Here is a 27,889-nt window from a genome sequence, read left to right as displayed (position 1 = left end):
CGACCCCCCTGCCGCCCCCAACCCCTCGCGAGGGCACCGCCCGGGTCCACCCCCTCCCGTTGCGATGGGGCGGTGCAGGCAGCGGCCCCGCCCGGCTCCGGCTCCGGCTCCGGAAGCGGGAGGCGCCGCCGCCGGAGCCGTTTCCTGCCCGGGACGCGGCGGAGCGGAGCGGAGCGGCTCGGAGCCATGGCTCACCAGACCGGCATCCACGGTAAACGGGGCCGACGGCTCCCGGGGATCGGTCGCCGCCTCCTCGGCGGAGCCCTCCCCGACCCCCCGACCCCTCCCCGACCCCCCGACCCCATCCCCCGGGGCCGCGCCGCACCGCATCGCACCCGCGGGGACCGCGCCCCGAGCATCGCGGAGCCGTTTGGGTGCCGGTGGCTCCCCGCGGGATGCCGGTGCCGGTGGCTTGGAGCATCTTTTGTCTGCCCGCCGCTTGGGGAAGGGGCTGCAACGCAGCAGGGCTCGGGCACGAAGCCGCCTTCCCGCTGGGGCAACGCCGTGGGTAGGGCGGGTTGGCTTCCTTGCAAAGCTGTGACCCCAAAAGGTGCTGCCCGTGGTTTTGGGGGGGACTGGGATGGGACAGCCAAAAGCAGCTGGTGCAGGGAAGGGTGGTGGCACGGGGGGACAGCATCCCACCTCCCCGCCGTGCCCACCAGCATCCCCGTCCTCCCACCCCAGCGCGGGAGGAGCGGGTTCGAACAAAGGGAAGGAAAGCAGGGCAAAGGGGTGGCTCTGAAACTTTGACATCGGGTGGAGAAGGGCGATTTCTGGGAAAAAAAATAAAAAAAATAAAAATTGGGGAGGGGGTTCCAAGAGGCAGCGCTGATGGTTCTTGGCTCTGGATGTGATGCTGCGCGTCTTGGTGGCGTTTCCCCCCTGCTCTCCGCCCGCCGGCTCGCTTGGCAGCATTAATCAGGACCGGAGGTGCTGCATAATTGATGGGAGCGGATCAATATGCCAGCAGAGATGGGAGAGATGCCGGCCCGAGCTGTGCCAGGTCGGGTGTGAACTTAGCACCGCTGCTCCCGGCAGGAGGACGGGCGGAGGCGTGCGTGGGCATCGCGGTGCCCTTCCTCGTGGCAAACGTCTGTCTGCAAGCGTGGTGAATTTACGGCTGCTGTCCCTTCGCAGCACCACCTCTGTCTCTCCTTGTGCACGTTCCCTTTGCCTGAGGACAGTCGGGAGCATCCTTCCCCTTGAGATGCTCTTGGAGCAGCCGCTGAGGAGCTCGGGATGGTGCTGAGGTGTTCCTCCTGCTTTGCCTGGGAGTGCTGGTAGCTGACAACGTTTGGGTTCGGACTCCTTGCCTCTAGTTTAAGCCCTGTCCATTGCTGGGAGAACTGGCAGGGGGGTGGCAAGGTGGCCGCATCCCATTCCTGCAGCACGATGCTTGGAAAACCCTGCCAGGATTATCGCTTTGGGTCACTGATGTCTGTAGTGCATAAGGTGCACTGTCAGCAGCTTTCTGGTGGAAAGGGGAAGGGACTCGTGCTCCCTACCGGGAGCAGGTGGGTCCCCCCCGTACTGTGTTCCCTCCCTGGGGAGGAAATGGATGGACTTAAAACTTCCCTGCTCATTTGGGGTTTTGGAGAGGGCAGCTTGCATTGGGTGGTCTCACTCTTGCAGCATCTCTGATGTCTTCCTGGATGTGCAGGTCTCTGAGGCAATTTTGCTCATCCCTGATAACCGAACCGGCGCGCTGCTCTGGGATCAACATCAGCAGAAACAAGCAGTGGTGAGGCAGGCGGCCGTCCAGCGCTTTCTGCAGCGTTCCTCTTCGTTCTGCCTCTTTGTCCCTTTTCTTTGCCTTGGACAAAAGGGCCGATGGCTCTCCGAAGCCGCTCGCTGCCTGTGCTGTGTGCTCTGTCCTCCAGGCAGAGCAGTTTCCTCTCTGCCTGAAGCTGCCGGGCGAGCACCTGCGACGCAGAGCTGGGTCAGAGGCAGTCGGCACATCGGGGAACCCCACAAATGGTCTGGGTATCTTTTGGTCCTCCCTGCCCTGGCACAGCGGTCGAATTAACTCCTTCCCTTGGCAGCAAGCTGACTCACTCTCAGATGAGAACTAGCAATCCCACTGCTGCTTTCTTCTCCTCTGCTGAGCGTCTGAGCTCTGCTGTTTGCCAAGAAGGAGGGATTTTTCGTCTCTTCCCAGTTTCACAGGCCTCATTATGATTTTTTTGGGGTATGCATCGCTTGTTTTTGTTTTCTTTTCCTCTCCCATTTACAGGAGGGCATCTGCCACCAAGGGGAACTAGGGTGGCACACCCCAGCCAGCTTGGGGGGCAGGTGGAGCAGTGGGGCACCCCCAGCAACAGGCGGAGGTGGGTGTTAGGTCTCCTTCTGTCCTCAGCTTGTGGCTGACATTGGTGCCACCAGTCTGCCTCCAGTTGCTCTTGCTCTGTAGGAATAAAAGCTTTGTTTGCTGCATTCTGGGTGCCTCCAGCCTCAGAGCATCCAGCAGGCACCTGAGGAAGACATTGTGGATAATCTACCCAGCTCCATCTGTGAGCCCAGCTTTCAGTGGCAGCTCAAAAGCAAGAATTTGGTGTAAGTGGCACAGGGGAAGGCTGGGTCTGAATGCCTCAGAAACTCGAGTGACCTCCTTTTCTCTGCACACCTGGCAACAAGAATCAGGCATGCCACGGGACGTGGGGCGGGAGGAGCATCACTGCTTTGTGTGTGCTGACTTTTTGGGAAAAAATATTTGGTCCTGGGGAGAGGGAGGCGATAGCGGCGCTTGCTGGGATTGCAGGCACACGAGGGCGAAGAGCTGCAGGTTTGGGGGGCTCGCCAGGACTCAGCCTCTTGCCTCTGCATTAAAGGCTAGTTTTTGAGGTATCTGTGGCACCTCTCTCAAAGGTGCTGGTGAGAAAACTGGGCTGCCACGGAGACTGCCCGGCTGGGGCGATGCCATAGAACAGAGCATCTCAGTTGGCAGGGACCTTCGGAGATTATCCCCTCCGACTGCCTGACCGCTTCAGGGCTAACCGAAAGTTAAAGCATATAATTGAGGGTATTAGGAAGCTGGCAAGGGTTGCTGTGGGTTTCTTGTGGCTGGAAACCCGCTTTTTAGCTACTATGAGGATTTACTGAGTAGTTTTGCTGTCTCTTCTGCCCAGAGTTGTGATAGATGGGGACAGCACTCCCTGTCCTGGCAGGACTGGCTGTTGTGCTGTAGTAAAGAGGTGCTGAACCAAGGCTTTGGCATGGGTGGGAAGTTACCCACTGGTTTTTTGGTTGCCTCTGGGTGCTCTTTCTTAACCTCCATCCAGAGAGAAAAAGTTACTTTGGGGTGATTTTTTTTTTCATTTGAAAAGAGAAGAAATCAGTTTTGTAGTTTCTGTGCGAGACTGCAAATGCGTGTGTTCCGTCAAGCAAAAAACATAAAGTTTGGTTCCTGCCCTTCTTGGGGAGGGACAAGATGTGGGGCTGTAGGAGCATGGGGATTACCTGCCCATACCCACATGTGGTGTCCACCACCTGCTTGTGTGTGTGTGTGTGTGGGGGGGGGGTAATTGTGAAACTGGGGAGCAAATGGGGAGCATAGGCGTATCTCCTGTCCTGCTCTGCTTCCTCAATACACTGAGCTCAGAGAGCTGGACCTTCCCTGGCCGTGTCCCCTCCCAGCCTGCATGAAGCTGTGAGCAAACCCTGCAACACTGCACCTGGCAGGGGATGGCGATGGCGTGGCTTTTGGGCTGTCCCCTGCCTGTCCCCAGCAGGTCCCTCTGCCTGGACACACAGCCCTGGGGGGGGGCTTGAAGGCTACCCCATTGCTTGGGGTGACAGCAGGTGGCACACGAGGCAGGTGACAACCAGCAACACCCCATCTCCTGGCCTCACTGCACTTCGCAGCAAAGGCCAAACAAATGCCCTAGATGTATGCTAAACGTGGAGCAAATGCCCCCATGGCTCAGAAAGCGCAGAGGGAAGCTCTCACCCCTGCAAACGTTCCATCCGAGCTGTAATTTTGAGGATGTGTAAATAATTAAAGCCTCTGAAAGCTGTGGAGAAGAGGAAGTCCCTTGGAAAGTGTGTGTAAGGAGACTCTAAATGCAATGAGATCACTACCAGGCTCCTGATACCCGCTCCAGTGCTCCCAGTTGTGACTTTGCTCTTGGGAGACTGGGAGAGAAGAGGAGCAGGGACCAGCAAGGTGATTCCGTGGGTGAGGCAGCAGCGTGCTTTGCTCTGAGCAGCTGCATCACTGGCTGGTGGGTATCTGCCAAATGGGTATTGCTGACCCCAGGGTGGGGAGGGGGAGGCCTGGCTCTGATCGGAAACTGGGAGATGCTGGAGTGGAGAGAAGATGGCCTCCCAGGGACACGCATGGAAAATTAGGTGCTGAGAGGCGAATGGCTTCACAGGACCGAGCAAGTGGCTGGAGGAAGTCCCCAGACAGGATTTGCAATATGGCCAGGACTCATCCGCACAAAATCCTTCTGTGGAGCAGAGCCCAGCATCACGGAAAATTGGAACAAGCTTTCGTTATGTCCTCTCTTGCTCAGAATGGCTTGCCCTTTCATTCTATTTTCTTCTGAAGTCTGTAGCTTTTTCTTTTCCCAGATAAAAGAGTACGTGCAAGGATATATATATATATTTATGGCGAGAAATAAAATCCTCTTAGTGCTTCAGCCAGCCAGCCAAGCCTATCAGTGTGAAAGCGCTCAGTAACAAGCAGGTTGAGCAAGCAGGTGGTGCACGATGGAGTTAGGCTGGAATGGACTGAACAGGAGCCACTGGAGCAGCAGCAGCAGCGATCCTGTGCCTGTGGCAGTTGTGCATTTCCATGGGGTTGGCCTCCACGCCACGTGGGGAACCACGGGTGCTGTGCCCCTGGCCGGAGGGGCTGCGGCGCTGAAAGGGAAGCGGCCACTTGGAGTTGCTTCAACTTGAGGATTATGTCTGGAGGATGAAAGATTGATGGCCGGAGGCTCGGGTTTCTTGTCAGGAGGACGAAGGGGACTCAGCATATTCAGAGAGGCATCTGTTTCAGGGAGCATGTATTATTGATCTGGGAGCACTGAGCCGTCGTGCAAATGGGGGGCGAGCGGGAGGGCTGAAGCATGCAGAGCTTTGGGGTGAGCACGGAGCTTTGTCACCTCCATCCCCAGTGGGTCGGGTCCCCCAGGGCTCCCCTGGGTGCTGTGCAGGCAGCAGCTCTTCTAACACCGTCACATCCACAGGGGGAGACCGGCTGGCATCACGCAGCGGTGCCTGTCCCTCATGGTTCGGGCTGCTGGTGATCCCAGGGAGAGGGAGCGGAGCTGTGGCATGTCATGCCTTGGGCCTTCTCAGACACGCTATTTGGGGCTGCAAACGTCGGAAAGGATCGACTTTGGGGTGCTGCCCAGCCTCTCAGCATTTTCAGTTGGTGAAAGACGTCAGGCCCAGCACTAAAACCTCTGTGGGACAGCCCCGTACCAGAGACGAGCAGCCCTGTCAGGCTGCGGGAGGCGCGTTTGCCAAGCAGGCCCAACTGCGTGGCCGCCGTGCACGTCCAGCGTGCTGTGCTGACAGCTGAATGTCTCAGCACATCGTGAATGCAATGTGGGCAGCTCATCCACAGGCAGATGGATGAGGGGAGGTGTTACATGGCTTGGGCTGGCTGGAGGCAGTTCCTGGGCTCACCAAAACACGAGGTGCAGGGGGAGGCACGGGCACTCGCATCACGCTTAGCTTTCTGCGAGGCTCCTGGTCAAAGTGGGCTCTCCGTGAGGAGGGTCCATGGCAGGGCTTTGTTGGAGAAGGACCAGAAGGTTTCTTCAGATGCCGCTGAGCCTGCCCTGCCTCAAAGCAGCAGCATACCCGGCCAGTTTCTGGAGGTCTTTCAGGCTGGGCAGGGATGGAGGCATCATGGCTTGGTCACCTTCGTGACGAGACTTCCCAAGTGCTGAGGTGGGACCTCAGATCGTGTGGCTGTTCGGGTTGAAAACCTGGTACAGTTTGCTTCTCACTATTTTTCTTCTCTCTGAGCTGACCGACCATGGTTTCTTCAGGCTTGCCCTGCACTCCGCGCTCCCACAGCTGCCATCTGTTGGGCGCTCACGGTGTGCCTGCGCCTTCCTCGCACGATGCCGAGCCTGGATGCGTTGTTCCTGCTGAGCCCGAAGCCTCGTCAGCCCCAAATAACACAGCTGTGCTTGAGAGCCACGCTCTTGTTTGTGCCTTGGCAAATGACTTTGCCTGCAGTGACATGAAGCAATTAACCTGCATCTGGCTTGCAACCCAGCGTAACCCTCTCTTCTCTGGACTGGCTGGACCCTCTGTCCATGCAGGCTGCTCTCCTACTGTGGTATTTTGCTTCCTATTGAGTTTCATCCTATTTCTTTTTTTCCAGCCTGTTTCTCCAATCTACTGCGAGTACGGGGAGTTCTCCTTGTCTTCCAGTGCACACTTGCACCTCCTCTAGCTTCCCAACTTTCATCTGCAGAAAACGCTATTACAGTTGCCAGAGCTGATCATGGAAGTGTGGACTGTAACCGGACCCACAGCAGATCCCCGGGAGTTCTTCCTTGATCCAGCCTTTACTAACTTTCAGAGCGAGTTATTGGCACAGTTTTGTGCTGGTGCTCTAAGGGTTCACCAACACCACAGCTTTTGAAACTTCAAGACACGTAGCAAGCTGTGATCCTCGCCCCCTTGTTTTTGCCTGGCCTGCAGGCTGGTGGCTCTGCTGGAAGAAGTTAGGTTGCTGTGATGCAAGTTGTCCTCAAGGGATCCCTGCTGGCTGCAGCCCAGCGTGTTGTTTGTTTCGGGACTGATGAGTTGTTCCGGGGTTTTCCAGGAACCCCTGCTCAGCGGGTGAGTTTGCTTGCCCCTTCCCCTCCCTCCCTTTCTAAGGCAGGAGGTGTGTGCAGCCTGCCCCCATCTCAGCTCTGCAATCTGTGCAGCTCGCAAGCTCCAGCCAGCTGGAAAGCACCTGCCTCACCTGAGTGCTCTCTAAACCACCGTTCCCCATGGCCGTGCCCTCTTTGCCGTGGGTATCAGCTAGGCTCACTGCCAGGCTCGCCCCAGCAGCCTCGTCACTGTGGAGATTGGTGCAGATCCTGGCTGACATTGGGTGTGCTGGTGTGTGCCCAGCTTCTCCTTCCTCTTCTCCTCTCCCACCTTGTCTCGTTGTCAAATACCGATAGGGAAGCCTCAGGAGTAAAGCCAATTCTTGTGATTTACCCTGCCTGGCCTCTTCCCATCCCAAACGGGGAAGGTGTAGAGGTGTGAGCACAAACTGTTATTTCTCTGAGGAACTGCCCACAGTAAGGATATTTTCTCGGCTTGCCTCCATGCTCACCCACCTCCTGCCCCTCTGACCTCCTGTGGCTCCAGATGCCTTGCAGATGCTCTTGTTTGATTACATGCAGGGTTTTCAGCCCTTGAATTGCATCCTAGAGACTCACTTGCTGTCTGTGTCACCCCACACCTTGGGGCAAAGGTGCTGCTCACCTCCATCTCCAGGGTAAGGCCTCTTCTGTTCACCCTGCTGTTCTTCCAAAGCAGGATGTGGACTTTCATATTAATATTTCGGGCACGCAAGCTGTCTCATCAAGTCTGCTATGCCAATTAAGTCATAATCATGCTGTAATGAAACAGTGGCCGAATTCATGCTGAAAGCCTTCACAGCTAGCTTGTTCCTCTCCCTCTTCCCTGAGCTTTGCTCTGTGTTGCAAGAGACAGAAGGGAATGTCAAAGGCACCCCAGTGATTATTTTTTTTTTTTATTTAATGAAAATTACTTTTCTTTTCAGCAAAATTAAAGAACAGAAATCTTTTTTTTTTTTTTGAAGGTTCTGATGCTGTCTTCTCTGGGAAGTGCTCCTCCTCTTGGCAGACCTTGCGGTGCTTCCCGTTGGGCAGCAGGGGCCTCTGGAAGCATGCGTGCTTTTCCTGTACCTGCTTAAATCCTCCTGTCTGTGCAGAAAGTGCCAGTGCCTGGCCTGTCAGTCCTATGGTTTTGGCAGTCCCAACATTTCCAGGTGCAGGAGGGGCATACTTCCCTGTCTCCTGGCTTTCCTGAGCCCTGCACGCCCCTGGCCTCTAGAAAGGGTGGGTCTGTCTGCAGGGATTTGCAAGCCTGTTAGCACCGCAGGGCTTTTGTCTCTCTTCTCAGCAGCTGATGCTGTAGGAATATCAAAGGCCAACGTTGTTATTCCCTTTCTCCTCTTTTGGCAGTGCCAGAAGTGAAGCTTAATGCTTATTAGGACCTTTGGGCTCTTGTGCTAGGCTTCCTGGGTGTATAAACCTCTTTCTCCTCCTCTTCCGCCCTGGGAGAAACCTCTTGTATTTGCAACAACCACAGATGCTGCCGGAAGGAAACAGCCTGTCTCATCAGGGAAAGGGCTAAAAATAACCGAGCTGCCTTGGGTGGTACTGGTGGGAGCGGGCTGAGCAGCGAGCTGCTGCTGGGAGAAGAGAAAGGGCTGAGCAGGCGTGCTGCAAACCAGGGGAGCTGCTTCCCTTGATGCTGACAGAGGGGGAAAGAAAGGGTGGTTTTTCTAAAATGGTCCTGCTCGGATGTAATCTGTGTTTCTATGTGATCTCTGCTGTTTGCAGAACACCAGGCTGGGAGCTGGTTCCATTCGTGCCTTTTTCTCTGTGCAGAAGAAGGGAAGGGAGAACCTCAAGATCTCTGATCAGGACAGTTCTTGAGCTGGTGAAGCAGATGCAGCTCAGATTTGTCACGCAGGAGGGGGGGAAACCAGTCTGCACCAGCCACCCTGCTGGTGGCCCACACAAGCTGTGGGATATCCCCTTTTGGTGCTGCTGCTGGGTCCAAACATGGGCCCTGGTGCAGCCTAAGTGGGGTTTCTGCCTGGGGAGAAGCATCTCTTACCTTTGCATTGCTGGTTTTGCAGTATTTCTAGTAAGTGTTGGAGCTCTCTGCAGCTTTCAAGTCCCAGGATGGGATCTTCCAACCAGGTTGCCCTGGAATCAACACCCTGAGCGGGTTCCCATTTCTTTAAAATGGGTGCACACAGAGCAAGACTGGGAAAAAATATGTGCCCCAGCGTGAAAGGGTCTGGTATATGGGGTGGGTGGGAGGAGCAAGCAGGGATCTGGCTGGAGAGAAATGCAGAGGGTTGCATGGGGGAGCCTGATGGGGGCTGAAATGAGTGAGTGGCTCCAGGGGTCCTCAGGACTGTTTGCACTTCCACGTGCTGCCCTTGTGAGCCTTCAAGTGCCCCTCCGTGTGACAGGAAGCCCCTGACTGCCTTAGCCTGGCTTCCAGGTGAGGTTCAAACCCTGTCGGTCCCAGCTCTCCAGGCAGGATCCCTGCAGACCTCCCACTCTCTGGGGCTGGGAGGTGCTCTGTTCCCTGGGGCTCTGCTCTCCGAGCTGCATCTCTTGGGCGCTGCCTTTGCCCGAGGGCCTGCAGGTAGAATATCCCTGCTGGGGTGGGGAGATGTGAACCCATGGTGCTTCCAGGTTGAGTAATGACACCTGCGGGCTGCCACTTAGATATCTGTCTGCTGCCAGAGCCTGATGGTCCCTTCTGATGGGACAACGAAGTTGTCTGTTCCCAGCAGTCAAGGGGGATAAGGAGGAATGTGGCTCCACACCGAGTTTTCCAGCATCCTCGTAACCAAAGCCCTGCAGGCTCTGCAGCAAAATTTGCAGGGTGCCATCGCCTGCCGCTGCAGGTTTGCAAGCGGGAGCGCCCTGAGGTTCTTTACCTGCTGGAGGATCTCAAACTGGTGTCTCTGGTTTGGACCCATCCTGGTGCATGGCATCGGGGCTCAGCAGCATCCCCGCTGCGCATCGTGAGCCCCGGCCATCAGAGCTCTGCCTGTTGTGACATCTTCCAGCCACCCTGTATGCAAACCTCGCAGCTCTGTAAAGTTAATAAACTTGTCACTTGAGCTCTGCCCGCCTGCACCAGCCAAGCCATCATCTAAATTTGGGTGATTATGTTCACCCAGGCCAAGTATCAAGTTATCTGGATCACATGTGCTCCCAGCTGCTATTTAACTCCGAAGCCTCTGGGCGACGCAGCACTTTACTTCCACTGATGAGGCCAGCTGTTTGGATTTTGTAGTATTAATTTTATTAAAACTCTTTTGTCACCAGTGATTTTTTTTAAATTTTTTTTTATTATTTTCAGTTTCTCTCCTGCCAAGTTGCCTGTCCCCACAGCCCATCAACGAGCAGCGCCTGCTTTGCCTGTTAAATCTGACCACAATGTTTCTGGTTCTTTCAGCCACCACGGAGTTAAGGGACTTTTTTGCCAGAGCCCGAAATGGTTCAGTTCGGCTCATCAAGGTCGTCATTGAGGACGGTAAGCCCCATTTTTTAAGTGCTTTGATTCACACTGTACCAGCTCTGTAATTCGCCTCTCCTCCTTTCTTTCCTCTTTGTCACCGTGGTCAAACGTGCCAAAGAAGAGCTTGCATTTCTGGAAACACCGTACAAAATCCTGCCGGGGCTTCCTGGCACACTGCAGCCCGCTGTGGGGTTGGGGTGAAATACAAGCATAAAATCCACGTGAGCTGGTGAGCGAGCTCTTGGCAGCAACAGCCTTAGAGCCTCTGCCAGAGCGGCTTTGCTGTGCTGCCGAAGCTTGGGAAAAACAGTGACTTTGCTTTCCGCTGACTTTGGACCAGCTCTTCTCAATGCTGGTGCCTTCTCTTGCTAAAGGGAGTCACTGCTGGGTGCTGGGCAGCTTTTACTGAAGCGTGTGGTTTTGGGGAGCCCAGCGAGAGGCTGCTGTGCTGGCACAAACACAGGAGAAGGGGGTGGCAGCCTCCCAGTGGAGCAGCCCATGCCCCTTGCAGTGAGGGAGAGGGTCCAAGGACGTTCAGGAGCAATGCGCAGCCAGTCCCACGGCTGTCCCGTCCTACTTGGATGTGGCATCCCAAACCAGGCAGGCAGATGCCCCAGGTGCAAGCAGAAGGGGGCAGGAGGCTGTGCTTGGCCCTGTTTGCAGGCTCTCTGCAGCTCTTTAGAACAGCTGTGGGGGCTCTTCAGTGCCCCCAGTTCCAGCATCTGCTCTGTTCTGCTGCCACTGTGCTGCCTGTAGCCCAGGTCGCGGGCTGCAGGCTGCCACCAGCCTGCTTGCCCGTGGCCCGTCAAAAGGTGACTGTGGCCTCAATATTGATCAAAATAAGCAAGTGGAACGATGCACTGATTTAGCATCCCGGCAGGGAACCTCGGTGGTGTAGGTTTTCTGTAGCCTCAGCCTGGTGCAATTACATATGAATGACTTGTTTGGCAGGGAACCCACCGAGGTTAGTGAGCTGCTGTCACTGGTTACGGCTGGGCCATCAGGACCAAGGTGGCATCAGCCAGTCTGGAGTTCAGCAGCCAACTTCACTTCTACACCCTGCCTCCTTCTGGTGCCTCAGCACCGCGCTTGGGGGTGTCCCACGCCTGTGTCCAGCTCTTTGTGTCTGGCTGAATGGTAGGAGCTGGAGTAAAACAAGCAATGCCCCCCAAACTGCAGGCGTGCGATCTGTGCTTCAGCCTGGAGCTGGATGGTACTCGGGGTGGCAGTTGTGAGGAGCCTGAGCAGTCCTCCGAGGGGCTGGGAGGTGCAGAGCCCCTCCTGGAAGAGCGATGTGGCCCGGGCTTGGAGCACGGGGGACATGGCAGCAGTGCCACCACGGAGTTCTCCGGTGTTGGCTTCATCCTCAGCAAGACCACTCCTTCCCTGTGTGCTGGGATGCTACATCTGCTTCACTGATGGGAGCCAGGAGCATCTTCAACAATTTTGCTCTCTTGTCACCGTTTGCTTTTAAAAAACATCAACCAGGGTTCTGTTAAGATAAACGACAGAAGCCCAGCCTGCAGTTAGAGCGCGAGGCCTCGCGCTGTTGGCTTTGGGTTGTGGCTGACGACAGCAGCGAGGAAGACTTTTTACCATCAATGGAAACCACGTCCCACCAGCCCTGCTCTGGCTGAATGGGCTATATTTATCCGTGTGATGTGTCATTGTCAGCAGCTGCCTCGTACGCCAGCCTTGCCTGGCGGTGAGCAGGAGAGCTGCGAGTACCTCTGTGCCCAAGGGGCTTGGTCTGCTGGGGGCAAGTCAGCGGTGGCCCCACCAGCCTGGTTTGGGGAACCTGGGGACAAGTCACTTAGCCCCTCCATGCCACTACTCTGCTCTGTGACCTCGGTGTGAGAGGAGCCTCTTGCTCTGCTCGTGGGCACAGAGGAGCCTCTGCCCTGCAGGGCAGGGCTGCGGGGGTTTTGGGGTGCTTCGGTGCATCAGGAATGGATGCAGAGAGACCTGAGCAAGGACCCAAAAGCTGTGCAATCTGGACATGCCGAACACCCGCAGAGCAGTGACACTTCCTTAGCGTCATCTCGGGCTGTCGCTGTGAGCTCAGCTCCATGCCGAGGCTCAGCAATGTTTTCCTGGCCCGAGAGTGACTTGTGGTCCACAACATCCTTAAATGATGGGGGAAGTCTGCTCTAGTCGCTCCGGGGTGTCCGTGGGTTTCGTGACATGCTTTGCTGGGTCCTGCCCCAGCAGGTTTCTGGTTCTTGGCACAAAAGCAGCGCTGTGCAGCAGTCTTGTGGACTCCTGTCTCCTGTGATGTCCCCGTGGGGACCAATACTTTGCACGGACATTTCAGAGCAAAGCTGCCTGCGTACAGCTGAGTGCTGGGCACCTCTCGAGGGTCAGCAACGCTCCCGGGATGCTGCAGAAAGAGGTGGCAACAGTCTCCATCACTGCCAGTGCTGGTTTGGTGAAGTGCTGCAGCTTTTCATTTCCCTCTTCTGACGCTTCCCAAGCTAATGGGAATGCCAGCCGTGGGAGGCTGCTGCAGCGTTCGCCTTTGCTGCAGGGGCTAGGGAGGGAAATTTGCCCTGAAGGGATCAAGCTGAGCTGCAGAGCCTCAGTGGGAGGAAGCAGAATAAGGCACAGAGCAAATGAAGGAGGCTGAAAAGGGTGATGCTGCGGATGGCCCTGTGGAGGGTGCTACCTGGGGATGGTGGGCACTTGGGATTTGATCCACAACTCTCCCCTTCTTCAGCAGTAGCAGAGGTGCTCTCTGCTCTCCATCACTCGCTGCTCGTGGCTGCTCAGAGCTCCTGCCCACACCGGCTTTGAGGAGAGGTGATGCAATTCAGGAAGTCCTGCGGGCTCTGCAGAGAGAAGTCAGAAGTGCAAACACACTTCTCTTCTTTTTTTTTTTCTTTTATTTTCTAAATAAGTTCCGTGTTTCCCAGAATCTGCCAGCTAAGACAATCCTTGCAGCTATCCAGCTCCAGTTTGCAGGACTGGATGTGGGTGCTGCTGCTGGCACTGCTATGGCATTTTTGGCATTTTCTGCCTAGGGAACACCTGGATGCTGCTGGCTCTTGAGGACCCTGCTGGATCTGGCTCAAACACAGCCCAGTTCATCTGCAGTGAATTTATTGGGCCTGATTGCCTTGTGTATAGGATACTGGGACACCTAGCAGATGGGAATAGTTAGGAGCTGCCAGGAGGTTTGGCCAGGTTAAATTTATTGTGGCCTCTGGGCACCTACGTCTTGGGGCTTTGCAGAAAGCCTCATCCTTTTGCATGTCTGCTTTGTGGTTTTGAAGGGTACATTGAGGTTTTTATGTTTTTTTGTCCTTGCTTTCTCCAAACAGGTGGTTTTGTTGAAGGTAATGTATTTTTGATACCCTTTTCTGTGCTGAAAAGTGCAGGCTGGCAGAGCTGCTAACTGTCTTGCAGCTTGAGGCCTCTTTTCTTTCCTGCAAATCGGGTGGGGGAACATTTGCTAAAAACAGCTCTTGGCTTTAGGGTGCCCTGCAACCCAGGAGCAGAGCCCCAGTGAGTGCAAAACCTCACTGCTACACTTCAGGCACACAGAAACTTGCTGTTCCTGCCTTATAGGAGCTCTTGTGAGTGGGTTTGGAGACAGCAGACGGAAGCTAGCTCCCTGCAGGGAAAGCAGTCTCAGTGGAGGAGTTGGCTCCGAGGTGGTGGGGCCACATCTGCTGCGAGTGTGTTTTGAGTTGCACTTGTTGTTGTTCCTGTCATTGTACCCATGAGGGCCCTTCCCAGTAGCACCTGGCCCTCCTGCACAAACCATCACAGCTGCACAGGGCGGTGTTTTGGAGGGAAGGGGGGAAACTGCTGCCTGGAGGGAAACACCCCTGGCTGATGGTGCTGCAGGGTGGGAGTAAGTTACCCCAGGCCTGGAGTGGCAAACCCTTTCTTTATTCTCTGATTTGATCCTCTCAGATGTTTTTTGTTGTTGTTGTTCGTTTCTGTGATGCCTGTGCTGACGTTTAAGTCCCAGCACCACACTGTCCGGCTTGCTGTCCTCTTGTTTTCTGCTTCCAGCCCCATCGATGCTTGCGTAGCAGGGAAAAAATACTCTCCGGACACTTGAGATGCTACCATGTGCGTGAAATATGTAGGTCACTTCCAGAGACTTGGGCTCTCCTGGCAGCACAGCCTGCTGCAGGGGGGCACAGTGGGGACCCCAAGCTCCTTTTCCCCCCAGAGCAGGGGTTTTGACATATCTTAGGTTACAGGGCATCTGGTAAGAGCAACTTTGGCTCAGCTTTGGCTCATCTTCCCAGCTTGCTTGGCTTTTGCTATGGGCATTTTTATTTTTCTCAGCACTCAGAATCTCCCCTGATGTGGTTCCTTGTGAGGTCCTCACCAAGTGCAGCTGAAGACAGAGGAGGAACGTACATATGTGCATGCTTCAACACCTTCATCTGGTTCTCTGCAGACTGAGGTCATTCTCAGCGCTGGAGTCACAGCCAGCGCTGGCTGAGCTGTTCAGCAGCCCTGGAGGTGAGCTAAGCCTGGCCTTTGCATAACGCTGTCTTTTCTTCCTTCTCCTTCCAGAGCAGCTCGTTCTGGGAGCGCACAAAGAGCTGTCCCGGCGCTGGGACATGGACTACGATGCCTTCGTGCTGCCCTTGCTGGATGAGCAGCAGCCGTGCTATGTGCTGTATCGCCTGGACAGCCAGAACGCCCAGGGCTACGAGTGGCTCTTCATCTCCTGGTCCCCTGACAACTCCCCGGTAAGCTTCGCTCTCTGCTCACTTCTGCACAAGGATTTGTGTCTCTTACTCCTCTGGGAGCAGAGGGCAGCGAAGACACGGCTGGAGGTGAGGAGGGAAGGAGGTGTGAGCCAAGGCAGCCGCCTTTGCGCTGAGCCTGAGGAGGAACATTCGTGCCCTCCATCGCTGCACCTCAGCTGAAGAGAAGCAGAGACCACACAATTTGGGGATGGGAGCGTTTCGTAAGACAGCAACATGTGCAAGATCGCCTCCTTGTCCTTGTGGTGCTGCGTGATGATGCAGCTGGGCCCGGGGGGTTGTAGGTGCCCTGCTGGGAAGGGGACACCTCTGCCCTGGCCCAAAACACCACTAGGAAGGGCTGGCTCGTGGGGCAGGCCCTGGCACCAAGTCCTCGACACGAGACCTGATGTGCTGGACCTCATGGCCCACCTCCAGGCCCTCGCCTCCCCAGCCCAAGCTCTTGGCTGTGCCTTGGAACTGGGCTGTCCCCAAAACCACCCTTAAACAGGCCGAGTGGCTGCTTCCCTTCGAGGTGCCTAACTGCAGGGCAGCAACGACACCTGCTGGCTCTTGGGCTGTTGGTGGTGTTCCTGCAGCATGTGGCGGTGTCCCTAGGGCGTCTCAGTCTGGAAGACTTGAGAGAGAGTTTGCTTGTTTGCCCTTGTCAGGAGGGTGACACCTGAAGGCAGCATTGGAAAGATGGTGCAAAAGGACAGAGTTGCATTGGATGCTCTCGTAGGGCACTTCAGAAGCATGGTTTATGGTTTGGAAAGTGCTGTTTTGCTGAGTGCATCTCCCCGATGGGCTTCCAGCAAGCACAAAATTGCCCTGCTGTGTTGACAGCCACGGTCATTGGGTGGGTATTTGACAAAATGTGGAGGGGCTCATTGCAGAGGAACTGGGGAGTGCTTGCAAATGTTCTTCCCTGAGTAGGGTTTTGCAGAAGTGCTGGTGGATGGAATCAGCGTTTTGCTTTGTCAGCAGGAAGTTTTCATTCGTAATGTGCGTTCCCTTATGTCAACCCAACAACAACAAACCCAAACCCCTCGGTACCATTCTCTGTACGTTCATCACTGGTTGTTGGTTCACAGGTGGGATTTTCCGGCTGTGTTCCAGGGCAACGTGTCCAATGTATCCTCAGGAGCTTTGTTCCTTGTAGAAACACTGGCTGAACCACGCGACACCCTTCAACAGGGTGTCTGTCTGCTTTTAAGGGACTCTAGCACTATTTGCACCTTCTCTTACTCAGGTGCCACGAAGAACGTTGTGACTGATGTTCCAGAGCTCTGTGATAAGAAAGCGAAGAACAGAATAAACCAGCGGGTTGTGGACTGAGGCCAGAGCTTATCAGGGCTGTGGCATGTGTGTGCATACCTGCGCAGTCGCAGAAGCAGAGCTGATAGTTTTCCTGGTGGCCCTGTGCCCACTCTGTACTTAGAGCAACCCCCTGGAGCTGGAGATGCTGCAGTTAGAAATGAGGCTTAGGTAGAAGCCAGGGGATTGTTTCCAGGTGGTCTGTAGTACAGTTTTCTGTGGTGCAGGTAGCTACTGAGAGGTTTCTGCTCCAAGGGAGAACTTGGATTCTCTGCGTTGGTTCTGGTTTTGTGTGTGTATGTAACCAGAACAGCCCACGGTTAATGAACATGAAACAACAAGCACGGAGGTGAGGTTGTTTCCAGAGTTCCTGGAGCTGAGATTGTAACCAGGCAGGCTAAACTTTGGGAAGGCAGTGCTGCAGTCATCACTGGGCAGGGGGGAGGCTGAGCACATCAGGTGCCTCTTGGATGAAGGTGATGCTCTCCAGTCCCACCACCTCCCTCTGACCGTGTTTGCTGTTTCCTTCCTTGCACAGGTCAGGCTGAAGATGCTGTATGCCGCCACCAGAGCAACGGTGAAGAAGGAGTTTGGAGGGGGGCACATAAAGGACGAGATGTTTGGAACAGTTAAGGTACAGACATGGTTCATGCAAAGTCACACTCCCCTCTCAAGCCTGTTGGGGTAAAAACTGAGCTTCAGGAGCCTACTCAGTGCTGAAGTCAGCTGGGACATGGGGTGCTGGCATTTGGGGAGGGCAGCGCTGAGGTTTTGCCCCTGCTGCTTTGGTCTCCTGGAAGTTTGCTGCCACTTTGTGTGACAAGGGGTTGCCTGATCAGGCATGGAGAGGCTGCAGAGGTGGCAAGGTTGGCTGTGATTGTGAAAGAGGTGGGAGGAAGGCTCTAGAGAGGTCCAACCCTTTATGTTTAGAGAGAAAAGAAGTACCACGCAGCAGCAGCATCACTCCAGCAGAAGGCTGCGACTGCACTTCTCTGTCTGGCAGCAGTTGGTGGGAGGTTCTCCTCCTGTTTTCATAGGCTTTGTGCAGAAGGAACTACATTTTAAGGGCTTCCGAGACATCAGACCTTTTCTAGGTCTTAGGGTACCTGCACTGGTACTGATGGGAACCATTGAGCATCTCCAGCTGCTGCCACCCTGCTCCCCTGCCCCTCTCTGCACTCAGGCTGTGATATCTGTCTTCCCTTCTTGCTTTTGTGCTGATGAGCTTTGCTCATCGTCCAGAGAGGCCACGCTGCTGCAGCCAAGGTCACAGGTGTGCTGCAGGCATGCAGAGTGGGGTGGGGTGGCCCAAACAGGCAGAGCTTAAATCAAACGTGGGATTTGCAGGGAGGTGTCTGCGAGCATAACTCGGACCGACCTCACACCTCAGCAAGGAGAATACCAGAAACAGGCTCAGGAGCTCTGACACGCCATCGGGGCTGGGGTCACATCCAGCCCTGCCCTGCCCGCTGCGTGGCAGCGACCACCCCTGATCCTTCCCTTCCTATCTGCCTGCAGGAGGACGTGTCCCTGAGCGGCTACCAGAAGCACGTCTCCTCCTGCTCCGCGCCCGCCCCGCTGACTGCAGCCGAACAGGAGCTTCAGCAGATCCGCATCAACGAGGTGCGCGTCCTCCCGGCCCCGCTCCGCGGTGGTGGGCTTCCCGGGGGCCCAGGGGTGAGCGTGTCTGGAACGAGCTTGGGGCTACGGAGGTGGCTTGTTCTTACAAAGCTTTCTCACACCCGTGCTCTTTAGCCTGTTCCTGAACTTGCCGAAGCAGACCCTCAAGTGTCTGTGTGGTCTCATGCTGAATTTGATGGTGTAAAGAGGAATTTCCAAACTTTTTCCTCACTAGGACACAAGCTCAGATATCTGCTTTGCTTGCTGCAGTTGGCAATTAGAAGACGGTTTGAAGACTGAAAGCAGGCAGTGTTATCTAGTCTTTAGGTATTGGGGCAAAACCCAGAGTTGAACGTGAATTTGGGGGGAAATCAGGAAGAATTCTGGCTCATCTTTTGGCTGCAGAGGTGCATTTGCCCATATTCTTCCTCTGGGGCTACAAATACAAGGGATGCAGCCCAAAGGGCAGAGGTCTTAACCTACATTTTTGTGCGTTTTTTGTGCTGGAAGGAGGTGTGGAAGCAGCACAGGGCAGGATGGGTGCCAGGCACACCTGTAACACTGCGTTGGTTTAACAGCCAGCGCTGTGAGACACCCGTGCCAACCTCTTCGTGGTGCCGTGGAAGCGCTGGGACAGTTCATGGGGTGGGAAGGCCACCTAGAAGCTGTGTTTTGGGGGAGCAGAATTTCACTGGGATGTTGTGGAAAGAGCATGCCTCTCTTCCTCCTGTGCTGGGTCCTCCTGTGCTGGGTCTTTGGAGCTTGCAGGTGGATCGGGATAAGCCTGGGAGACACGGAGCCCAGCAGTGTGATGGGGGTGACAAGGACAAGGTGGGAGAACCCCACCTGCCTGAGCAGATCTGTGGCCAGTGCCTCCCCCAGTGCAGTGCAGTTGTTGGTTCTCCCCTCCCCGCTCATGCTTTCCCTTACAAACTGGGAAGGGTCTAACCAGGTTCTGGCCATCTTTTTGCACGAAAGGGCAAGAATTGCATCCTTCTTTCTTGCATGATGTCTAAAACCTCGTTTCCCTGTGAGCCTGGAGGACAGTGGGGTTCGTTGTCCTGTGGCGTGACAGCCACAGCTGCTGGTGTGGTGCTGTGGCAGACGAGATGAGTGGTTTTTGGGAGACCCCACAAGCTGTGGGTTGGTGGAGTTGTCCCAGCTCCTATCCTGCAGGGGATGGGCAGATTTGTGCTGGAGGATCCGAGGTGCTTCCATGTTTGAAGGAAAGAGAGATGCCGGTGCCTTGAGATAGCAGCTCTGGACTCTATCATTTGTTTTGTGTCTCCTTTGGGCTTCTATGGTCTCACTTGTGCCAGCTTCTCAGCTTGCCAATATTGTAGGATTAAGCGCTTTTTCTTGGCTGTGTCTTGCAGGGTAAAGTGGCCCAGGTAAGTGTTGCTCATGGTGCTTTTTTTTTTTTTTTTGTGCTTGATCTGCTCTGCTCTGCTTCCCACCCTCATGATTGCAAGAAGTGGCTCCTGAGTGAATGAGCTGCTGAAGTTTTGTTTGGTTGGGTTTCGTTTTAAAGGTACGCTGTCCCCTGTGTAAGCCTGCACCGCAGGGCGTGGGCATCTGCGTCTAGAAAGAGAGGGAAAATCAATATTTTGCCTGTGAATTTAAGGGTGCAAAGCACCTGGATGCTCAGGTTGCTGAAGTCTGTGTGTTGGTGCTGCCCCTGCTTGTCCCTTCGCCCCTAGCAGGAGTTCCTGGGAGCTACTGCTCCGTGGCCCAGTGCCGTGCTCGCTTCCCCAGGGTGGCAGAGAACTCCTGACTCCGCAATAATTTCAATTTACAGCCAGTTTCTGGAGCAGGGCGATGCAGAGGAGGGGCTAGGTGAGCAGCTTGCAGCCTGCAGCATCCCTTTCCGTGGTGCCTTGCGTGGATGTGTGCGGTGCTCCTGAAGCAGGGTGTCAGCAGGCTGTCCCTGTGCAAAACCCCAATCGTGCTGCTACACGAGGGCCCCTGGACGGGGGGCTGCAGTGACCACACGTGCAGCTCAAGTGCCGTGCTGCTGGTTTGCATTTACTCTGCAGCACAGCAGCGCTCGGGAACCCGCTTTCCTCCCTTCCCTTGCTGAACCCCACACCCTGCACGTACCCCTGAGTCTGACAAATCAATCAATCAATCAGGATTTTGGCGGTGACACAAGGGACATTGTTTCTTTAAAAGCCACCTGCTTGCAAGTGCTTTGCTGTGCATGTTCCTCCTTGCCTGGAGTCCTGCTGTCCTTTGGGTTTGTTTATTTAGTTTTAAACTGTCACAAAACGCATCAGTCCTGAGCTGGAAGCTGTCAGCAGCCTGTGGCTTTTGAATTGAGATTGAGGAATCTTAATACCTACAGGTAGAAGTCTTTTTCTAGAGGCGCTCAGAGGCTTCCAGGAGCCAGGTTTATCGAGTGCTGATGAGCACGCAGACAGCAGCCCTTGTTGGAAGGAGATCAAGAAAGAAAGAAACAAACAAAAGGGGGGGTGGGAGGAGAAAAAAACCTTCAGAAAAGGAGGTGAAATGACCCCCAGCCAACCCCACAGCCTGAGGGTGCCACTGATGGCTGGGCTGGAGCTGGGACTGCGGGTACAGTGCGCCCTTGGCCATCCCTGTGCACACCCTGGGCTGTGGCAGTGAGGAGGGTTTAGGTGAGCCTGGCCCTGATGCTTGTGGCTTTAAAAAGGGGCAGGAGCAGAGAATGCTATGGCGAAGGCGTGTGGCAGAGTTAACGTTTCTAGGACAACCCGCAGCCCCTTGGGGTTTTCTGACTTGAGCGTGCTTAGTGTTGAAGCGTTCACCCTTCAGTCCTGCTCGTCCTCCCAGCCTCGTTTAATTTCCAAGGTGTTTATCAGGGAGAAGCAGGAAGGTCTGGGGGTGTTGGCAGTGGTAAATCCCAGGTGCCACGCATCTCTGCAGGGTGGGACAAGGTGAGCCTGTGTGCTGGCCCTGCCTTTGGTCCCTTGCTGATGCCTGTGGTGTCCTCAGGGCTGGAGAAAGCAGAGCTCGGGGGCCAAGTAGACCTCCTGCTTGCCCTCACCGCTCAACCCTTGAGTAATTATCCCCCGAGAGCTGTGTGCTTACACCCAGCTACCTCCCTGCTTATCCTCCGAGGCACTTATTTTGGAAAGGAGCTTGGGCATTTTGTTCTCCAAGACCTTTGGTGTTCTCCTGTTCACTCTCACCCAGCACGCTGTGTGGAGGGGGACAGCCCCAGCTCTGTTCCTGCAACTCCTTCATCTCCACGTCCTGAGCTGGGACCACTTGGGGCCACCCTGGCTGCTCAGGAGGTAGGGCAGGGGTGGAGATGTCCCTGCAGGTGCTGGCTACGAGTGGGCCTAGCAGCGAGGGCTGGGGACACCGTGCTAGGGGATTCTCCCTTCCATCCCTCCCCGCTGCTGACGTCTGCTGTGTCATTTTTGTCGCTCTTCACGCCTGCACCCAGGACCTGCCTTCCCTGGCTGCCAGCAGAGACATGGTAGGCCTCCACCCTCCCAGCATGTTCCTTTCCCCCTCCTCGTTTCGAACGAGCTCCCCCGGCCTGTCCCCGCCTGGGGTGCTGTTGACGGTGTCTCCTCTCCCCACGCTCGCAGGGCTCCTGCTCCCAGGACTCGAGCACGGAGGTGGTAGGCTGCTCTGCCTGCTCGCTGCTCTGTTCTCCTGCATGTCCCACTCCCTGTACCCTGTATCCTCTCCTCCCTCCGTCCCAGTGAGCCGAGCCCCTCGCTCGCTCCCCCGGGATTGCCACCAGGCTCCCAAAACCATCCCCAAGGGACCTGGTGACAAAGTGTTGAACTGAGATAAAAGCCGGGGATAGAAGCGGGGATCGTATCCCTCTTGTGTTGTTTTTTTTTGATACTTCAAGAGGGTGATGGGTGCCCACCTGGGTCGGGTGGGCTCAGCATGCACCCAGGCACCCGGCACCTCCTTCCCAGAGCTCTGGTCCTGCTGGGGCTGCTGAGACAGCTTGGTGAGCAGCAACCCTGCAACACTGGGGGAAGGAGCCAGCGTGGGGAGCTCTGCACCAACAAGTGCAGCTCTTGCACATGCCCCGAGCACCATCTGGTGCTAGCCAGACCTCACATGCCAAACTTCCCTGGCTGTCTCTGACCTGTATTTGAGACTCTTGCTTTCTTCTGAATTTGTCTTGGCATGTTTTGATTTTTTTTCTTCCTCATCTCCATCCAAAAAAAAGAAAGCCTTTTTCCGTCTTTGCACAAAATCCCCTGAACTGCTCCCAAAATGAATCCAACCCCCACTCACTTGCCCGGCCGCTTGCCCCTGGGGCAAATTGCTTGCCTGGGGCTGGGTGGGAAGAGCTCCCCTGCCCTCGGTGTGACTCCGTCTCCCTGTATTCTGTGGCAGATGGTAGGGGGCTGTTGCTGCTGCCCATCGCTGGTAGAGTACCCCGGCCCCGAGGAGGTACGCCGTGCCTGCTGCGCCTTGCTCCCCGCTCCCTCGCATCGCCCGGCCGTGGCAGCCCTGCTCAGGGTGGAGGTTCCTGGGGTGATGCAGCCGCTCTGGGTCTCTTCCTCTCTGCGGAGGGTTCGGTTTTCTGGAAAGGGGGTCTGCAAAGCAGGGCTGCAGCCTCTGCTTGCCAGGGTTTGGCGTGAAAAAGGGGGCCTGTCTGAGCTGCGGGGTTCTAAATCCCCGCTCCGCTGGGAGCAGGGGACACCTGCCTGCAGCCATTAATCCCAGCACGGGTAGCTCAGGATGCACAAAGCCGAACGCTGTGATTTCAGGGCTCCCTGCCCTCCTGGCACACACGTTGCAGCTGGAAAGGATGAGAGGAACATGCGGTGGGGTTGGTTACAGCACCCCCTCCCCGTCCCCTGCTGGGAATTCACTGCACACAGCCTGGTGCTGGGAAGCCCTGGTGATGCTGGGGGCTGGTCGAGGTGCTCTGTGCTAGGAGTAATTGTGCAGGGGGAGAGGGCAGAGCTGGGGGGCTCTGGAGTGCCTGGGGGCAGGCTCCAGGTGATTTCCACACTCTGAGAAGCACCGCAGCCCTGAGGCTGCCCAACCTCCTAAATCTTAGTGCTGCATTCCCAAGCATCACCTCTGCTTGGGAGCTTTGCTCGTCTCATCTGCTCCCAGCCAAGCCTGTGTGTTTGCAGGCAGCTCTGGGTCAGGCACCACAGGTTGGCAGGGCGGTCCTGCCCCCAGGATCCCTTCCGTGGGAGGGTAGGGATGCTCCCAGCCCCAGCGCGGGCAGGTTTTTGTTGTACTCTGTGCCTCCACCTCCGTGGCCCCAGCAGAGGCAAGCACAGGGCCGCTGCTGCACCGTGGGGCAGATGCAGGTGTCTGGGCTCACCCGGCACGCACCAGTGGCCTGTGCCACCCTGCCCATCCCTGCCCTGACACACGGGGTTGTTTCTGTCCCCAGGTGAAGACAGAGATCAGTGTGGAGAGCAAGCATCAGACCCTGCAGGGCCTTGCCTTCCCCCTGCAGCCGGACGCGCAGCAGGCTATCCAGGCACTAAAGCAGAAGAAAATCAACTACATCCAGCTGGTAAGTCCCTGCTGCCTCTCTTCCTACCCACTCTGAGCGCTCCTTGCCGTAGCATCTTGCTCCCCATCCCCTTTTATCAACCAGAAGCTGGATCTGGAGCGGGAGACCATTGACCTGGTGCACACAAGCCCCACAGAGATAGCTGACCTGCCCAAGAGGATCCCCCAGGACTCAGCTCGCTACCATTTCTTCCTCTACAAGCACTCGCATGAGGGAGACTACCTGGAGTCTGTCGGTGAGTCACGGCTCCCCTGCTCCTCTTTCAGGCTGCACTGGTCCCTGCCCTGCCGTAATCTCTAACGGGGATCTGGCTGCTCCTTGGCTGTGAGCCTGGGCAGCGCTGTGAGCCCCCCTCCTCTCTCTTTCAGTGTTTATCTACTCCATGCCTGGGTACAAGTGCAGCATCAAGGAGCGCATGCTCTACTCCAGCTGCAAGAGCCGGTTGCTTGACACTGTGGAGCAAGATTTTTGTCTGGAGATAGCAAAGAAGGTAAGTCCGAGCCACCTGGAGGTGGCTGAGGAACCTGTGCAGGGGAACGTGCTGCAACCAAATCAAAGGCGTGTCCAGGTGGCAGCATTACCCATGTCTTTGACTGGGGCCTCTTTCTGGGAAGTCTGGGAAGCCTCGAGTGTCACTAAAGCTGTTTCAAAGTGGCCTGGACAAAGGGCTGGAGAAAAAGAGGAACAGTCTTGCGCTGAGCTGTGCAACCCAGCCCTGATAGGTGTCCCAGTGTCTGTGGTCTGAGGCCCTTACCCAGTGGGAGAGGATGGATTTCCCTGGCACAAGAGGTTTGGGAGAGTGAGATGACCCAAAGCCTTTCTCTCACAGGGCTGTGGCACTTCTCAGTGCAGAGGGAGGCCCCCTTCACTTCTGCCCTTTGTGCCCAGACCGTCAATGAACTCAGAGAGGATTTTGTGTGGCCCTGAGGAGAGCAGCCTTTTGGTGCCCTCAAGGCAGGGGAGGAGAGAAGAGGGTGATGGAGCACTGGAATGGGGCTGCCCAGGGTGGAGGTGGAGTCCACATCCCAGGAGATATTCAAGAGACACATGGGCATGGCACGAAGGGACTTTAAGGGACTTTGTAGGTCAGCCAGTGGCTGGACTTGGTGACCCTTCAAGGCCTCCTCCAGCCTAGGTAACCAAGATGGTGGGGAAGGCTCAGGGGCCGCTAACGCTCTGTTGCTGTGTGCAGATTGAGATCGATGACGGAGCTGAGCTGACGGCCGAGTTCCTCTATGACGAGGTGCACCCCAAGCAGCACGCCTTCAAGCAGGCCTTCGCCAAGCCCAAGGGGCCCGTGGGGAAACGGGGACAGAAGCGGCTGATCAAAGGCCCCGGAGAGAATGGCGAAGACAGTTAGATGTGGACGGGGCAGGACCGGGCAGTGAACGGACAGCATCCCTATGGCATTTCCCGGCTTCCACCTCTCCGCTTCCAGGCCTTTCTGCTGACCTGGGGATCTTTCCCCCCATCTCAGCCTTCCCCCTCGCCCCCTTTTTCCTTTCTCATTCCTTTTTGAGCATCAGGACGGGCTGTTTCACTCGAGGGTAGAGCAGTGGGGAGGGGGCAGGTTCTAGGTGTTTGTGTTGCTTTCCCCCTGTCCTTGTGCAAGCCCTGGGGCAGCTGGAGGAGGATAGGAGCAGCAGGGACCATGTCCCCAGCCTGCTCTGGTCCCACCTGGGATCACAGCTGCTGCTCTTGCTTTCCCCCTGGTTTACCTGCGCCAAGTGAAGGACTCACTCACCTGCGAGCTGCTCTATGCAAAGGAAGGAGGTGACATCTGGCATTGACTTGGTAGCTGAAAACGTGAAATGCTTCTTTCCCTGCTCCCCCTTCCTACAGACTTCGCTCACCACGGCTGTGTGTGCAGTCCTGCTATGCAAGTCCTGCGGCCATCCAGGCCCTGCCAGGCTGCAGCCAAGCCCCGGTGCCTCCAGGGTGGGCTTCGCTGCTGTGGCCTCAGCGTCTGGCAGGAGAGTTTGTCTCTTATCAGAGCCAGCCTGTGTTGTATCAGAATTTGAATTTCAGGCAGTGCAGATGTCTCTTCCCTTCCCTTCCCTTCTCCTTCCCCCATGTCACATGGAGCAGCCCTTGTGGCCAGAGCGCTGGAAACCAAGCACCAGCTTTTGTTTTCCAGCTGCCCCACTCTTGATGCTGCTTGTGGCTGCCTTGGTGGCTCCCCCAGAGGAAGCTGCCCCCCTCAGCCACCCTGTGCTGCTCTTCAGCCCTGCTCCAGCTCCCCAGTGCCTCCCATGCCGGGGTGGCTGTGAAGCCCCTCAGGTCTGAGCTTGGTCCTCGGTGCTGGCAGGACAGAGAGAGGCAGGTTTTAAAGCCTGTTTTTCACAGCCATGCATGCAGATGGTGGGCAGGGGAGGAGGAAGGGCAGCACCTGGCTCTGCTTCCCCCTCTGATCTCTCTCTTTAGGTGGAAAAGGGTAAGGTGGAAGGTCTTCCATGAGTTTGAGGTCAACTTGACCCTGGAGCAGGGTTACTCTGCCTTTTGGCAGTGTTTGGATCCCTTTATGACCCAACCCAGATAAATTCTTTTCCCTTGGAGGGAGCTGTTACAGCCTGGCCTCAGCCCTGACCCTACTGCCCAGGCTGGGTAAAGGGTGGGGGCCGGCTCTGATTCCATGGCATCCCTGCAACCTGCACCATCTCCTTGTCCTTCAGCCTCCCCCATTTGCTTCATCCGCCTCCCTGTGTTTTACTGGCATGGGGAGGGGGTCTTGGTGTTTGTGGTGTGATCACAAGCCAGCAGCAGGGGCTGGGGCTGGCCTGACTCTGCCCTGATCCTCAGTTTTGTCATTCCTGGGAGAAACTTCTGGTCCTGGCACCTGTGGGATGGATGGACAACTGCAAGGAAACGGGGGGAGGTGGGATAAAGCCCTGAGCCTATCTTAAAAATTCTGTGGGCTACCCCAAATCCTGGCGGGGGGAAGGCTGGCAGCCCTGGCACGTCCCTCAGCAGCTCTGCCCAGCCCGGGGGCTGTCCCCTCTCCCGTTCCTTGCTGGGTTAGGGCACGCTGCACATCCCTGGCCACCAAGGGCTGAGGTCAGTGCTGCAGCTTTGGCTTCATGAGGGGATTTTGTGAGGGGAGCGTGCCTTGCTGCTGGGTCCTAGTGAGGTCTCAAGAGCTGCCTGCCTTCCCCCCTGCGCTCTCCAGGCGCTGGAAACACCGGGGCTGTGCCCCCTGCCCTTCCCTGCTCGCCGGTGAATGTGCCGACGTTGCCTTGACCACGTTGGGGTGCTGGCTGCAGGAGCCGGGGTGCCCTGGCAAGGTTGGATGTGAAGCCTGGGGGGAGCAGAGCATACTGTACTGAACGCTGTATTTTCTAAAGAATAAAATATTTTTAAAACAGCCTGCTGCCCTGCCACTCTTTGGGGGCTGCCGGAGTCCCCACATTTGCCCTTGTATCAGGAAGTGATATGAGGTCACCCCGGAGGCTCCTCTTCTCCTGACTGAACATCCCCGGCTCTCTCAGCCTTTCTTCACAGCAGAGCTGATCCAGCCTCTGATCAGCTTTGTGTCCTCCTCTGGACCCGCTCTAACAGCCCCACATCCTTCTCGTGCTGGGGGCCCCAGGCCTGGATGCAGCACTGCAGGTGGGGCCTCAGGAGAGCAGAGCAGAGGGGGACAATCACCTCCCTCCCCTGCTGGCCGCTCCTTGTGACACAGATAATAAAGATATTGAACAGCACCAGCCCCCCACTGACGTGTAGCTGAGAGCTGCCCCTGTGAATACAGAAGTGGGCAGGCCAGGCCCTCAGGAGCACCCACTCAGCTCTTTGTGGGCCTGTCTGTGCTGGGAGAGAAGCCTTCTTCATCACCTCGTTCACCACAGCAAAAGACGTGCCCCCAAAATACATGTCTGCAGGGCATCAGGGATATGAGAGAGGTGTGGATCTGGCGGCATTAATAATGCTATTATTGCTATTATTAGTCCTGCCTCAGTGCCCAGGCAAGGGCTGCTCCTGCTCAGGTGGCCCAACCAGCATCCAGCAGCACAAATGACCACCAGCAGTGACACAAGGACAATGGCATGGCTGGAAAGCCCTGTGGGGACTCTGCCCCGTGGTGCTTGTGCCTCGGGGCAGCAGCTCAGGACCCGCTGTGCTGCAGGCCAGGCAGGCACCTGCTGGTGGCGTGCCTTGGAGGGGGCTGCATTAGGGCTGCACCGAGCATCTCCTCCCCACCAGAGGGACTACCTCCAGGCCTAGAAAATGCATTGGGTTTTCATCACGCGGGATTCGAGGGGCTGGTTTTAGCCCAGTTCCCTGAAGGCGTGACGTTGGTGAGCTTGTGAGGCTGGTTCCCTCCTTCAGCGCTGAACCTGCTGGTTATCGTCGCCCACAGCACGCAGCTGGAGGCTGGGCAGGCAGCCAAGGCCCCCGGAGCTTTATGAGCAACGAGAGCTCCGTGCTGCACGCTCAGCGAGGGGCTTTGGGGCCAGCCAGAGCACGGCACAGCAGAGGCTGG

General features: G+C 56.3%; 1 protein-coding gene across 3 annotated transcripts; it reads left to right on the top strand.

Annotated features, from left to right (window-relative positions):
* The first annotated feature begins 56 nt into the window (after nucleotides 1-56).
* Nucleotides 57-26,770, top strand: TWF2 (twinfilin actin binding protein 2). 3 transcript variants are annotated; one of them, XM_068694869.1, is made up of 10 exons: nucleotides 57-211; nucleotides 10,201-10,278; nucleotides 14,800-14,978; nucleotides 16,831-16,926; nucleotides 17,811-17,915; nucleotides 19,289-19,303; nucleotides 23,284-23,409; nucleotides 23,494-23,644; nucleotides 23,778-23,899; nucleotides 24,602-26,770. In XM_068694869.1, exons 1-10 carry the CDS (start codon nucleotides 187-189, stop codon nucleotides 24,767-24,769), a joined length of 1,065 nt encoding a protein of 354 aa, XP_068550970.1. In that variant the 5' UTR covers nucleotides 57-186; the 3' UTR covers nucleotides 24,770-26,770. The 3 variants fall into 3 exon arrangements, with proteins under 3 accessions (XP_068550970.1, XP_068550971.1, XP_068550972.1); XM_068694870.1 differs by lacking the exon at nucleotides 19,289-19,303; XM_068694871.1 differs by lacking the exon at nucleotides 10,201-10,278 and having other exon boundaries at nucleotides 172-211.
* Nucleotides 26,771-27,889: the final 1,119 nt, after the last annotated feature.

The sequence above is a fragment of the Anas acuta genome, chromosome 11 (genome assembly GCF_963932015.1).
Source record: "Anas acuta chromosome 11, bAnaAcu1.1, whole genome shotgun sequence".
Lineage (NCBI taxonomy): Eukaryota > Metazoa > Chordata > Aves > Anseriformes > Anatidae > Anas > Anas acuta.
This window is presented reverse-complemented; position numbering and strand designations above follow the sequence as displayed.

Excerpts from the sequence above, each read along its gene's own strand:
- TWF2 (XM_068694869.1), top strand. The coding sequence starts at position 187 with ATGGCTCACCAGACCGGCATCCACG. Across the intron at positions 212-10,200 it reads TCACCAGACCGGCATCCACG|CCACCACGGAGTTAAGGGAC; the intron begins GTAAACGGGGCC and ends TGGTTCTTTCAG. Across the intron at positions 23,410-23,493 it reads AAATCAACTACATCCAGCTG|AAGCTGGATCTGGAGCGGGA; the intron begins GTAAGTCCCTGC and ends TTTATCAACCAG.